The 12,653-nt window shown below is 48.7% G+C and overlaps 1 protein-coding gene across 1 annotated transcript; it reads left to right on the plus strand.

Moving 5' to 3' along the window:
* Positions 1-580: 580 nt before the first annotated feature.
* On the plus strand, positions 581-9,966 carry LOC123772299 (uncharacterized). The gene is made up of 2 exons (XM_069311371.1): positions 581-637; positions 9,475-9,966. Exons 1-2 carry the CDS (start codon positions 581-583, stop codon positions 9,964-9,966), a joined length of 549 nt encoding a protein of 182 aa, XP_069167472.1.
* The last annotated feature ends 2,687 nt before the right edge of the window (positions 9,967-12,653 follow it).

Consider the following 12,653-nt stretch of genomic DNA (forward strand, 5'->3'; position numbering starts at 1 on the left):
CTCTCTTTTTTGAGTTCTTAACACACCTTGTAATTCTCTGTGTATCTGTTCTCCCCTTTCCCCAGTTTCATCACATGTTCTTCACCGCTGTTTTCCTCCAGATGTGGCTTAGGAGTAGTTTTGGTTGGGTCTTGGCTTTACTCGCTATGTCATTTTCATACTGTCTCTCTGCTTCTCTCCTCACTCTGAGGTACTCATTTCTGGCCCTCTGGTATCTCTCCCTGCTCTCTGGTGTTCTGTTGTTCCTGTAGTTTCTCCATGTTCTTTTACTCAGTTGCTTCGCTACCTTACATACATGGTTGAACCATGGATTTCTTCTGTTGCTTTTCGTTTTTCTCCTTTTGGTCCGGGATAAACCTGTTTGCTGCTTCCTAGCACTTCTGGGTGACATAGTCCATCATATGCTGTACAGACTATTCTCAGAGTTCTGTTTACTATGGCATTCCCATTAGGAAGTTCCTCTTCTCATCATATTTTCGTCTTCAGAAATTTAGCCTTCTCCTTTCTGATCCCATCCTTGGATAGGTTATCCCTACCTCCACCAGATACTCAAATGTCAATACACTGGTCACTCATTCTTATGGGGGGCATTAAATTGGACTTCGCTTATTTCCGACTCATTCAAGGTGAATATCAGGTAGAGTCTAGCTGGTTCGTCATTGCCTCACATTTTTTCTTGGTCCCTTGACATGCTGGTTCAGAAAGTTTCTTGTTGCCACTTCCAAGGGTTTAGCTCTCCATGTATCTGCACCTCCATGTGGGTCCCCATTCTCCAAATCTATCTTTCCGTGATTGAAATCGCCCACGATTAAGAGTCTGGATCCATTTCTGCAGGCAACTGAAGCTGCTCTCTCTATTATATTATTGGTTGTACAAATCCACAAGGGCCCTGACGAGGATTCGAACCTGCGTCCGGGAGCATCCCATACATTGCCTTAATCGACCGAGCTACGACAGGGGGTTAAAAGAGTTGAAACCGAAGTTCTAGAGAACTTACTGGATCCCGTAGCCTCTCCGAGGCACAAACCAGGCTTTTACACAACTCCCCCCTGCACCCGAGCTAGGTCAATAGGCCGTTCTCCCTCTTCGCCCTCACATCCTCACACACAGATCACACTAACGTGATGCATCAAATGAACAAATCCACAAGGGAGATAGAGTAGGTAGTACTGGTAGTACTCGGATAGTTGTTAGTACTGGTGTACCTGGGGTGTTGTTAGTACTGGTGTGTACCTGGGGTGTTGTTAGTACTGGTGTGTACCTGGGGTGTTGTTAGTACTGGTGTGTACCTGGGGTGTTGTTAGTACTGGTGTGTACCTGGGGTGTTGTTAGTACTGGTGTGTACCTGGGGTGTTGTTAGTACTGGTGTGTACCTGGGATGTTGTTAGTACTGGTGTGTACCTGGGGTGTTGTTAGTACTGGTGTGTACCTGGGGTGTTGTTAGTACTGGTGTGTACCTGGGGTGTTGTTAGTACTGGTGTGTACCTGGGGTGTTGTTAGTACTGGTGTGTACCTGGGGTGTTGCTAGTACTGGTGTGTACCTGGGGTGTTGCTAGTACTGGTGTACCTGGGGGAGTTGCTAGTACTGGTGTACCTGGGGTGTTGTTAGTACTGGTGTACCTGGGGTGTTGCTAGTACTGGTGTGTACCTGGGGTGTTGTTAGTACTGGTGTGTACCTGGGGTGTTGCTAGTACTGGTGTGTACCTGGGGTGTTGCTAGTACTGGTGTGTACCTGGGGTGTTGCTAGTACTAGTGTACCTGGGGTGTTGCTAGTGCTGGTGTGTACCTGGGGTGTTGCTGGTACTGGTGTGTACCTGGGGTGTTGTTAGTACTGGTGTGTACCTGGGGTGTTGCTAGTACTGGTGTGTACCTGGGGTGTTGCTAGTACTGGTGTGTACCTGGGGGTGTTACTAGTACTGGTGTGTACCTGGGGTGTTGCTGGTGTGTACCTGGGGTGTTGCTAGTACTGGTGTGTACCTGGGGGTGTTGCTAGTACTGGTGTGTACCTGGGGTGTTGCTGGTGTGTACCTGGGGTGTTGCTGGTGTGTACCTGGGGTGTTGCTGGTGTGTACCTGGGGTGTTGCTAGTACTGGTGTGTACCTGGGGTGTTGCTAGTACTGGTGTGTACCTGGGGTGTTGCTAGTACTGGTGTGTACCTGGGGGTGTTACTAGTACTGGTGTGTACCTGGGGTGTTGCTGGTGTGTACCTGAGGTGTTGCTAGTACTGGTGTGTACCTGGGGGTGTTGCTAGTACTGGTGTGTACCTGGGGTGTTGCTGGTGTGTACCTGGGGTGTTGCTGGTGTGTACCTGGGGTGTTGCTAGTACTGGTGTGTACCTGGGGTGTTGCTAGTACTGGTGTGTACCTGGGGGTGTTGCTAGTGCTGGTGTGTACCTGGGGTGTTGCTGGTGTGTACCTGGAGGTGTTGCTGGTGTGTACCTGGGGGTGTTGCTGGTGTGTACCTGGGGGTGTTGCTAGTGGTGATGTGTACCTGGGGGTGTTGCTGGTACTGGTGTACCTGGGGGTGTTGCTAGTACTGGTGTACCTGGGGGTGTTGCTAGTACTGGTGTACCTGGGGTATTGTTAGTACTGGTGTGTACCTGGGGGGTTGCTGGTACTGGTGTGTACCTGGGGGTGTTGCTAGTACTGGTGTACCTGGGGTGTTGCTAGTGCTGGTGTGTACCTGGGGTGTTGCTGGTACTAGTGTGTACCTGGGGTGTTGTTAGTACTGGTGTGTACCTGGGGTGTTGTTAGTACTGGTGTGTACCTGGGGTGTTGCTAGTACTGGTGTGTACCTGGGGTGTTGCTAGTACTGGAGTGTACCTGGGGGTGTTGCTAGTACTGGTGTGTACCTGGGGTGTTGCTGGTGTGTACCTGGGGTGTTGCTAGTACTGGTGTGTACCTGGGGGTGTTGCTAGTACTGGTGTGTACCTGGGGGTGTTGCTAGTACTGGTGTGTACCTGGGGTGTTGCTGGTGTGTACCTGGGGTGTTGCTGGTGTGTACCTGGGGTGTTGCTGGTGTGTACCTGGGGTGTTGCTAGTACTGGTGTGTACCTGGGGTGTTGCTAGTACTGGTGTGTACCTGGGGGTGTTGCTAGTACTGGTGTGTACCTGGGGTGTTGCTGGTGTGTACCTGGGGTGTTGCTGGTGTGTACCTGGGGTGTTGCTGGTGTGTACCTGGGGTGTTGCTGGTGTGTACCTGGGGGTGTTGCTGGTGTGTACCTGGGGGTGTTCCTAGTACTGGTGTGTACCTGGGGGTGTTGCTAGTACTGGTGTACCTGGGGTGTTCCTAGTACTGGTGTACCTGGGGGTGTTGCTAGTACTGGTGTACCTGGGGGTGTTGCTAGTACTGGTGTATCTGGGGGTGTTGCTAGTACTGGTGTACCTGGGGTGTTGCTAGTACTGGTGTACCTGGGGTGTTGCTAGTACTGGTGTACCTGGGGTGTTGCTAGTACTGGTGTACCTGGGGTGTTGCTAGTACTGGTGTACCTGGGGTGTTGCTAGTACTGGTGTACCTGGGGGTGTTGCTAGTACTGGTGTACCTGGGGGTGTTGCTAGTACTGGTGTACCTGGGGGTGTTGCTAGTACTGGTGTACCTGGGGGTGTTGCTAGTACTGGTGTACCTGGGGGTGTTGCTGGTACTGGTGTACCTGGGGGTGTTCCTAGTACTGGTGTGTACCTGGGGGTGTTGTTAGTACTGGTGTGTACCTGGGGGTGTTGCTAGTACTGGTGTACCTGGGGTGTTGCTAGTACTGGTGTACCTGGGGGTGTTGCTGGTGTGTACCTGGGGTGTTGCTGGTGTGTACCTGGGGTGTTGCTGGTGTGTACCTGGGGTGTTGCTGGTGTGTACCTGGGGTGTTCCTAGTGCTGGTGTACTGGTACTCGCGCAGCAATATCCCTGAGACACACTGCCGCTCATAAGTCCACTGAGCCTGTAATAATATTACCAGACTTGAGGACGACCAATATAACACTTAAGTCAATTAAACAATGCCGCAGAGGACTAACAAATGCAAGACGGGGAGCACCGGAACATTAATATGACAGACACGGTTAATTAATCCCCAAGGATCGGGAAATTTACCAGTTTACTTAATTAATTCATTGTTAACATCCCAACTACTCTGTCCCTCAACTAGGCAACTAAAGTTCATAGGCCTACTGCGTTTAATCGGGAGAATCTGTACTGACAATAGTGTGGGTCTGATAGTTCGGTTCTCTACTCCTGTACCTTACCTTGAGGTTACCTTGAAGTGCTTCCGGGGGCTTGGTGTCCCCGCGGCCCGGTTGTCGACCAGGCCTCCTGGTTGCTGGACTGATCAACCAGGCTGTTAGACGCGGCTGCTCGCAGCCTGACGTATGAGTCACAGCCTGGTTGATCAGGTATCCTTTGGAGGTGCTTATCCAGTTCTCTCTTGAACACTGTGAGGGGTCGGCCAGTTATGTCCCTTATGTGTAGTGGAAATGTGAAATTATGTGTAGGCTCAAACCACAATTGCTTGAGAAATGTTCCGTGACTGGCCAGCCACTCTTCCCACACTACTTGAGAAATATGAGTCTCTGGTTCAATATGGTGTACAGGGACCACGGCTCAGCGTCGAGAAGACCAGGATTCGCACACTTGACCTGTGACCGCTATAAGAAGCAGCCCGTTATATGTCCTTGATCATCTATGCCATCTGAGCAGTGCAACAGGACTGGCACTCCTTGTGGCACCTTGCAGGCACCAGCTGCGCCGTCACACTGGTGCCTCAGTGGCTCTCTCTCTCTCAACCACTCACCCTGGACAGCTGGGTTCTATCCTCCAACTATCCAAAGTTACAAGTATTCTACTCCAGCTACTATCCCCTGTCCCACGTGATTGATAAATGTTACTCCTTGTATTTGACTCTGTCCCTAGTAGGCTGTTGGTCGGTTGAGACCAACACACTCACCCATATGTGGGAGGGTCACCCACGTATGGGTGAGTGTGTGAGGGTCACCCACGCAACAGATGGGCAGGACAGTGCAGGCGGGGGGTGGGGGGGAGTCAACCAGGCTCCTTGTTGGGGGGGGGGGGAGTCAACCAGGCTCCTTGTTGGGGGGGGGGGGAGTCAACCAGGCTCCTTGTTGGGGGGGGGTCAACCTGTGTATCATACACCCAATAAATAGGAACGATCTCTCTCATCAATGACAGATTGATTGACTAACAACAATGATTGACTAACAACAATGATTGACTAACCACTAATGCATGTATATTCACACCATGGAAGACGAGTTGCGCTCACCCCTACAGGGAGCCACACAAGCAATATTTCTCAGGTTATCTTGAGGTTATCTTGAGATGATTTCGAGGCTTTAGTGTCCCCGCGGCCCAGTCCTTGACCAGGCCTCCACCGCCAGGAAGCAGCCCGTGACAGCTGACAAACACCCAGGTACCTATTTTACTGCTAGGTAACAGGGGCATAGAGTGAAAGAATCCTGCCCATTGTTTCTCGCCGGCGCCTGGGATCGAACCCAGGACCACAGGATCACAAGTCCAGCGTGCTGTCCGCTCGGCCGACCGGCTCCTGGTAGTTCAGGTCAGGACTGGTAGTTAGGACGCGGAACGAAGAGGATTGTCTGAACTTGATGGAAAGGCAAATTATATGCACTAATATGTAGTTAATGCTGCCACCTGTCCTCGTTGCAACCCGTTCTCGCAAATTCGTAAAGTCAATATTGACTTATTAACTACGTGCATAGGTGACATACTTAACATAATAGATACCCTTAAAAAGATTCATAGAAAACACCGACCTTACCTAACCTACTTAGTATGTTAAGATAAGCATCTTATTGCTTCGTAATTACAATTATTACCAAACCTATAATAGGTATAGGTTAAGTAATAATTGTAATTACGAAGCAATAAGATGCTTATCTTAAGATACTAACAAGGTTAGGTAAGGTCGGTGTTTTCTATGACTCTTTTTAGGGGTATCTATTATGTTTAGTATATCACCTATGCACGTAGTTAATAAGTCAATATTGACTTTACGAATTTGCGAGAACGGGTTGCCTCATTAAGGATAGTTAATGATCTGGTTTGATCCAAAGGAGACGGGTCAAGAATATTGAGCAAAAGGGCTTAGATCCTCCTTCGGTAATTATTGAGGTGACAATTATAGGTTATTACTTCCTGCTTGTTGATAATTACTTTAGATATTTAATCACTTAGAGTAATCAAAACCAGTCCTCGACTCAAGTCCATTCCATCCAGCGGTCGACCCCACAGACGCAATCATAAATTCTTACATGCTGTTCATTCAAAACGGGATTTTTCTCATATATAAATTAATATTATAATATATGAGCATATTGTGCATATATAGACACAGGTTAGGTTAGGTGTTTAGGTTCTGTTGGCGATTATTTGTATTTGTAGTACGTGGGTGAAGCATTTACAGCGTTGTGGTTCGAACAAAATTCGTCAGCGAAGCACTTGTTCCGGAAGTGTTCGGACGAAATCAGTTGAGTCGTGTGTAAACCGCTTTTCATTCATAAACAGCGGGTTTGGCGAGTGGATGGAATCACTTCGGGGACTTTGTTTGGAGGACGGGCTGAGAAATCACTGAATAAGTTTAAAGATCATAGAAGCTCAAGATCATAGAAGCTCAAGATCATAGAAGCTCAAGATCACGTGAGCTCAAGATCACGTGAGCTCAAGATCACGTAAGCTCAAGATCACGTGCTATATTTTTTGGGAAGGACACAGCTGCTCTAGAAGAAGGTGCAACACCGGGCAACAAAAGTCATCCCAGAGCTAAGTCATCTCTCGTATCAGGAACAGTTGAAGGCCACAGGGTTAACAACACTACAAGCCAGGCATCTTATCTTGAGGTTATCTTGAGATGATTTCGGGGCTTTTTCAGTGTCCCCGCGGCCCGGTCCTCGACCAGGCCTCCACCCCCAGGAAGCAGCCCGTGACAGCTGACTAACTCCCAGGTACCTATTTACTGCTAGGTAACAGGGGCATTCAGGGTGAAAGAAACTTTGCCCATTTGTTTCTGCCTCGTGCGGGAATCGAACCCGCGCCACAGAATTACGAGTCCTGCGCGCTATCCACCAGGCTACGAGGCATGACAGGGTGGATCTCATTGAAACTCAACAATGAGTTTCAATGATCTCAACAAGCCACAATGAGAAGAGATGCTTTTTCACCCCACAGGGTTATTAACCCCATGGAGCCGCCTACCCGCCGAAACCGTAAATGCCAAAACTGTGTTGAGTTTTAAAATATATTTGGAAAACAAATAAAATGGCAAATCAATCAATCAAGGCAAATGTGGGGGTGGGGGAGCTTCGACAAGCCACCGGCTTCCTGTCCTTGTCGAGACCACTAGGGTTAGTGACCCTCAGGTAAATCAGGTAAATAAATGCTCAATTAAATGACAAAAAGGAAATAAACAGAAATAGCAATAAAAACAGTCAAACAGTAATGTATTCATGAGAACCAATTGACTGATGAAGATTCAGCCCCCCAAGAGGTGGCATGGGCGTGAATAGCCCGTAATAAGAAACAATTACTCCCTACTCTAATAAATACGCTGCCTGCATATTTTGGGGGTCAACCCATTGTCGGCAGCTTAACAAGCAGTTACCGTCAACCTCCGGCTGTCCCTAGACAGTGAGTGTACGCAGGCACCTCCCTGTCTGGGACCAGATTCACGAAGCAGTTGCGCAAGCACTTACGAACCTGTACATCTTTTCTCAATCTTTGGCGGCTTTGTTTACAATTATTAAACAGTTAATGAGCTCCGAAGTTAACTCCCCTCCCTAACACTTGTCCAACCCCCCCCCCCCTCGCTCAACTCAGCCTGTGGCCACTAGGCCTATAAACAACCAACTGGTGGAGGGAAGAGGGCTGACTGGTAAGAGGTCGCTGAGTACCTGTGGACAGGTTTACACGTAGACTTGTGGACAGGTCGACCTGTAACCATATTGACCTATAAACTGGTCGTGCCTCACACTGTCTAATCCTGATCTACAACGTAAATAATTCTATCCCCCCCACTCCACTTCAGTTTATTTTTATTATGCACCCGATACCCATCCCGTGGGTGGTGGTGGACCCCATGCCCATCCCGTGGGTGGTGGTGGACACCATACCCATCCCGTGGGTGGTGGTGGACCCCATACCCATCCCGTGGGTGGTGGTGGACCCCATACCCATCCCGTGGGTGGTGGTGGACCCCATACCCATCCCGTGGGTGGTGGTGGACCCCATACCCATCCCGTGGGCGGTGGTGGACCCCATACCCATCCCGTGGGTGGTGGTGGACCCCATACCCATCCCGTGGGTGGTGGTGGACACCATACCCATCCCGTGGGTGGTGGTGGACACCATACCCATCCCGTGGGTGGTGGTGGACACCATACCCATCCCGTGGGCGGTGGTGGACACCATACCCATCCCGTGGGCGGTGGTGGACCCCATACCCATCCCGAGGGCGGTGGTGGACACCATACCCATCCCGTGGGCGGTGGTGGACACCATACCCATCCCGTGGGCTTTGGTGGACCCCATACCCATCCCGTGGGCGGTGGTAGAAAGGGTTACCGGAATGTTAGTGCCCTCAGGCTGCTCAAAGGCAGTCCAAGATGGTAATTAATTCCTCGAAGAATTTGGTCCCATTAATCTGAGTCCTCTTAAGAAGGGGTAGATAACACTACTCATAACAGAGGTCATTAGTTTTAATTTTGTTGAAAAAAATGAAAATTCCGGCACCAGCAAGCCTAGCTAGCTGACCATTGACCTCTGGAATGGGTAGAAGGGATTGAGCATGGTAGAGAGATAGATAGAGAGAGAGAGAGAGGGAGTAAAATACAGGGAAGGTGGACAGGAGAATAGGAAAGGAAGTATCAGTTGAATTCTGATATACCAGACTGCTTGTTCAAGGAGTCTATACCAGGCTCCTTGTTGTGGAAGTCTACCAGGCTCCTTATTGGAGGAGTTTACAAGGCTCCTTGTTTGGGGAGTACACCAGGCCCTCCCCCCCCTACAGCAAGAGACCTCCAGGTTCCTTGATGGGGGAGTCTACAAGCCTCCTTACTGGGATGTAACAGGGGGGGGGGATTATGGAATACAGATGAAAGGAGAAAGAGTAAAAACAAAATCCAGAGGGAGAAGGACTAAAGCAGAGAGGGAAAGGAGGGAGGAGGAAAGAGGGTAAGATACAGGTACAAGGAAGGTGGGATGAGATAGTGAAAGAGAAAGTTGACACAGCATTAGGGACGTAAATGAAAAGGATAATATGGGAGTATTAGGGATGAAGGGATAGGATTAGAAGGACAGGAGGAGGGTGATGCCACCATCCATTTAAAATATTTTTTAAGGCGAGAAATGTCTCTGGCCTTCAGTTATCACATTGATGATAACATGTGATAACATAGACCTAAGATATGTATTTAAGTCTGATATTGACGTTTATTATCTGATTCCAATCACCAGGTTCGATTACCCGATGTGTTGAACTACGTCCAGGACACCAGAAAGACATTTGTCAGGTCTGAAGCCTCGCCTCACACTGTCTCGCCTGGAGACTCGCCTCTCACTGTCTCGCCTGGAGACTCGCCTCTCACTGTCTTGCCTGGAGACTCGCCTCTCACTGTCTTGCCTGGAGACTCGCCTCTCACTGTCTTGCCTGGAGACTCGCCTCTCACTGTCTTGCCTGGAGACTCGCCTCTCACTGTCTTGCCTGGAGACTCGCCTCTCACTGTCTTGCCTGGAGACTCGCCTCTCACTGTCTTGCCTGGAGACTCGCCTCTCACTGTCTTGCCTGGAGACTCGCCTCTCACTGTCTTGCCTGGAGACTCGCCTCTCACTGTCTCGCCTGGAGACTCGCCTCTCACTGTCTTGCCTGGAGACTCGCCTCTCACTGTCTCGCCTGGAGACTCGCCTCTCACTGTCTCGCCTGGAGACTCGCCTCCCTGTAACTCCTAGAGCCTCATCCCACTCATTCTCCGTCCACACAATATGCACTCGAGTCAGAAGACTCACAATGGTCTCCAAGCTCACAATTTTCCTTCAATCTGTTGATAAAGATTAACCACCCAAGAGGTGGCATGGGCATGAATAACCCGTAGGACCCTTCAATCACTTTTTGTTGTTTTTAGATTCAGCTACTCGGAACAAAAGTTCCAAAGTAGCACGGGGTATGGCGAGCCCGTTGTGGACTTACCTGGCACAGAAGCGAGGCTGTAACTCCTTCAATCAGCTTGTCCCCAGGTTATCTACCCCGGAAGCTCTGACCAGAAGCTGGTAACGTCATGGAAAGGGGTCAATCCGGCAACCATTGCCGGGTTGGTTGCCGGTCAATCCGGCAACCGTTGATAATTACTATAGGTGGGGTTTAGGTGGACGAGAGGGGTGGATTAGACCATCTTAAGGAGCTCGATACAACTGTTACAGGAGGAGTGTATACCAGGCTCCTTCTTGGGAGATCTGTCAGTCCACCAGGTTGAGCTCTGGCTCTTTGGTCCCGCCTCTCAACTGTCAGTCAACTGGTGTATAGGTTCCTGAGCCTACTGGGCTCTATCATATCTACATCTGAAACTGTGTATGGAGTCAGCCTCCACCACATCACTGTCTAATGCATTCCATATTTTAACTACTCTGACACTGAAAGTTCTTTCTAACGTCCCTGTGGCTTATGTGGGTACTCAGTTTCCATATGTGTACCCTTGTTCGCGTACCACCAGTGTTAAACAATTTATCCTTATCTACCCTGTCAATTCCTCTGAGAATTTTGTAGGTAGTGGTCATGTCTCCCTTACTCTTCTACCTTCTAGTTTCGCGAGGTGCAGTTCACGCAGCCTGTCCTCGTAACTCATGCCTCTTAGTTCTGGGACTAGTCTAGTGGCATACCTCTGAACTTTTTCCAGCTACGTTTTGTGCTTGATTAGGTACGGGCTCCATGCTGGGGCCGCATACTCCAGGATTGGTCTTACATATGTGGTATACAAGATTCTGAATGATTCCTTACACAGGTTCCTGAACGCCGTTCTGATGTTAGCCAGCCTCGCATATGCCGCAGACCTTATTCTCTTTATATGGGCTTCAGGAGACAGGTTTGGTGTGATATCAACTCCTAGATCTTTCTCTCTGTCCGTTTCATTAAGTACTTCATCTCCTATTCTGTATCCCTTTGTCTGGCCACCTGTTTCCACAGCCTAGTTTCATGACCTTGCATTTACTTGAGTTCAACTTTAGCAGCCATTTGTTGGATCATTCATTCAGTCTGTCTAGGTCATCTTGTAGCTTCCTACTATCATCCTCTGTTTTAATCCTTCTCATAATTTGGGCATCATCAGCAAACAATGATTATGTAAATATACATATAAAAAACAGTATAGGTCCAAGGACTGACCCCTGCGGGACTCCACTGGTGACGTCTCGCTAATCTGAGACCTCACCCCTCACAGTGACTCGCTGTCTACTGTTAGTTAGGTACTCCCTTATCCAGTGGAGTACCTTCCCTTTCACTCCTGCCTGCATCTCCACCTTTTTCGCTAGACTTTTGTGTGGTACTGTATCAAAGGCTTTCTGGCAATTTAAAAATATGCAGTCTGCCCACCCATCTCTTTCTTGCCTGATTTTTGTTGCCTGGTCATAGAATTCAATTAAGCCTGTGAGGCAGGACTTGCTATCTCTGAAGCAAAGTTGATGCTGTGTTTCGAAGTTCCTTCGCTCCAGATGTTCCACTAGCTATTTTCACACAATCTTCTCCATCAGCTTGCATGGTATGCAAGGTAGGGACACTGGCCTGTAGTTCAGTGCCTCCTGTCTATCCCCCTTATTGTATATCAGGACTACATTAGCAGTCTTCGAAATTCTTGAGTTCCCCTGTTGCCAGTGATTTGTTATTGACTATGGAGAGTGGCAGGCACAGTTCTGCTCCTTCCTTCAGTATCCAAGGGGAGATTTCATCTGGGACTATAGCCTTTGTCACATTCAACTCTAGCAAAAGCTTCTTTACTTCCCCACTGGTAATCTCAAACTTTTCTAGTGGTTCCTGGTTAACTATTTCCTCTCTCATCTCTGTAACTTCTCCTTGCTCTAATGTGAAGACCTGGATTTTCTTATTCAGTTCCTCGCACACTTCCTTGTCGTTTGTAGTGAATCTGTCTGCCCCTATCCTTAATTTCATTACCTGTTCCTTTACTGTTGTTTTTCTCCTGATGTGGCTGTGCAGCAATTTAGGTTGAGTCTTTGCCTTGCTTGCGATGTCATTTTCGTATTGTCTTTCTGCCTCTCTTCTCAACCTGACATATTCATTCCTGGCATTCTGGTATCTTTGTCTGCTTTCAAGTGTTTTTCTGCTGTTATTTCTATTGTTTCTCCATGCCCTTTTACTTTGGTGCTTAGCTAGCCTACATCTGATTAAACCATGGGTTTCTCATCTTCATTTCATTTTTTTCCTTTTGGACTGGGACAAACTTGTCTGCTGCCTCCTTACATGTGATGTAGTCCATCATGCCTTGGGCCGTCTTTCCACTGAGTTCTGTTTCCCATGTTATATCTATTAGGAATTTTCTTATCTCCTCATAGTTTCCCTTTCGGAATCGCAGCCTTTTGTTTTCAGTACCTCTCCTAGAGTTCAATAACCCTTCTTCGACCAGATACTCAAA

The sequence above is a fragment of the Procambarus clarkii genome, chromosome 69 (assembly GCF_040958095.1).
Source record: "Procambarus clarkii isolate CNS0578487 chromosome 69, FALCON_Pclarkii_2.0, whole genome shotgun sequence".
NCBI lineage: Eukaryota > Metazoa > Arthropoda > Malacostraca > Decapoda > Cambaridae > Procambarus > Procambarus clarkii.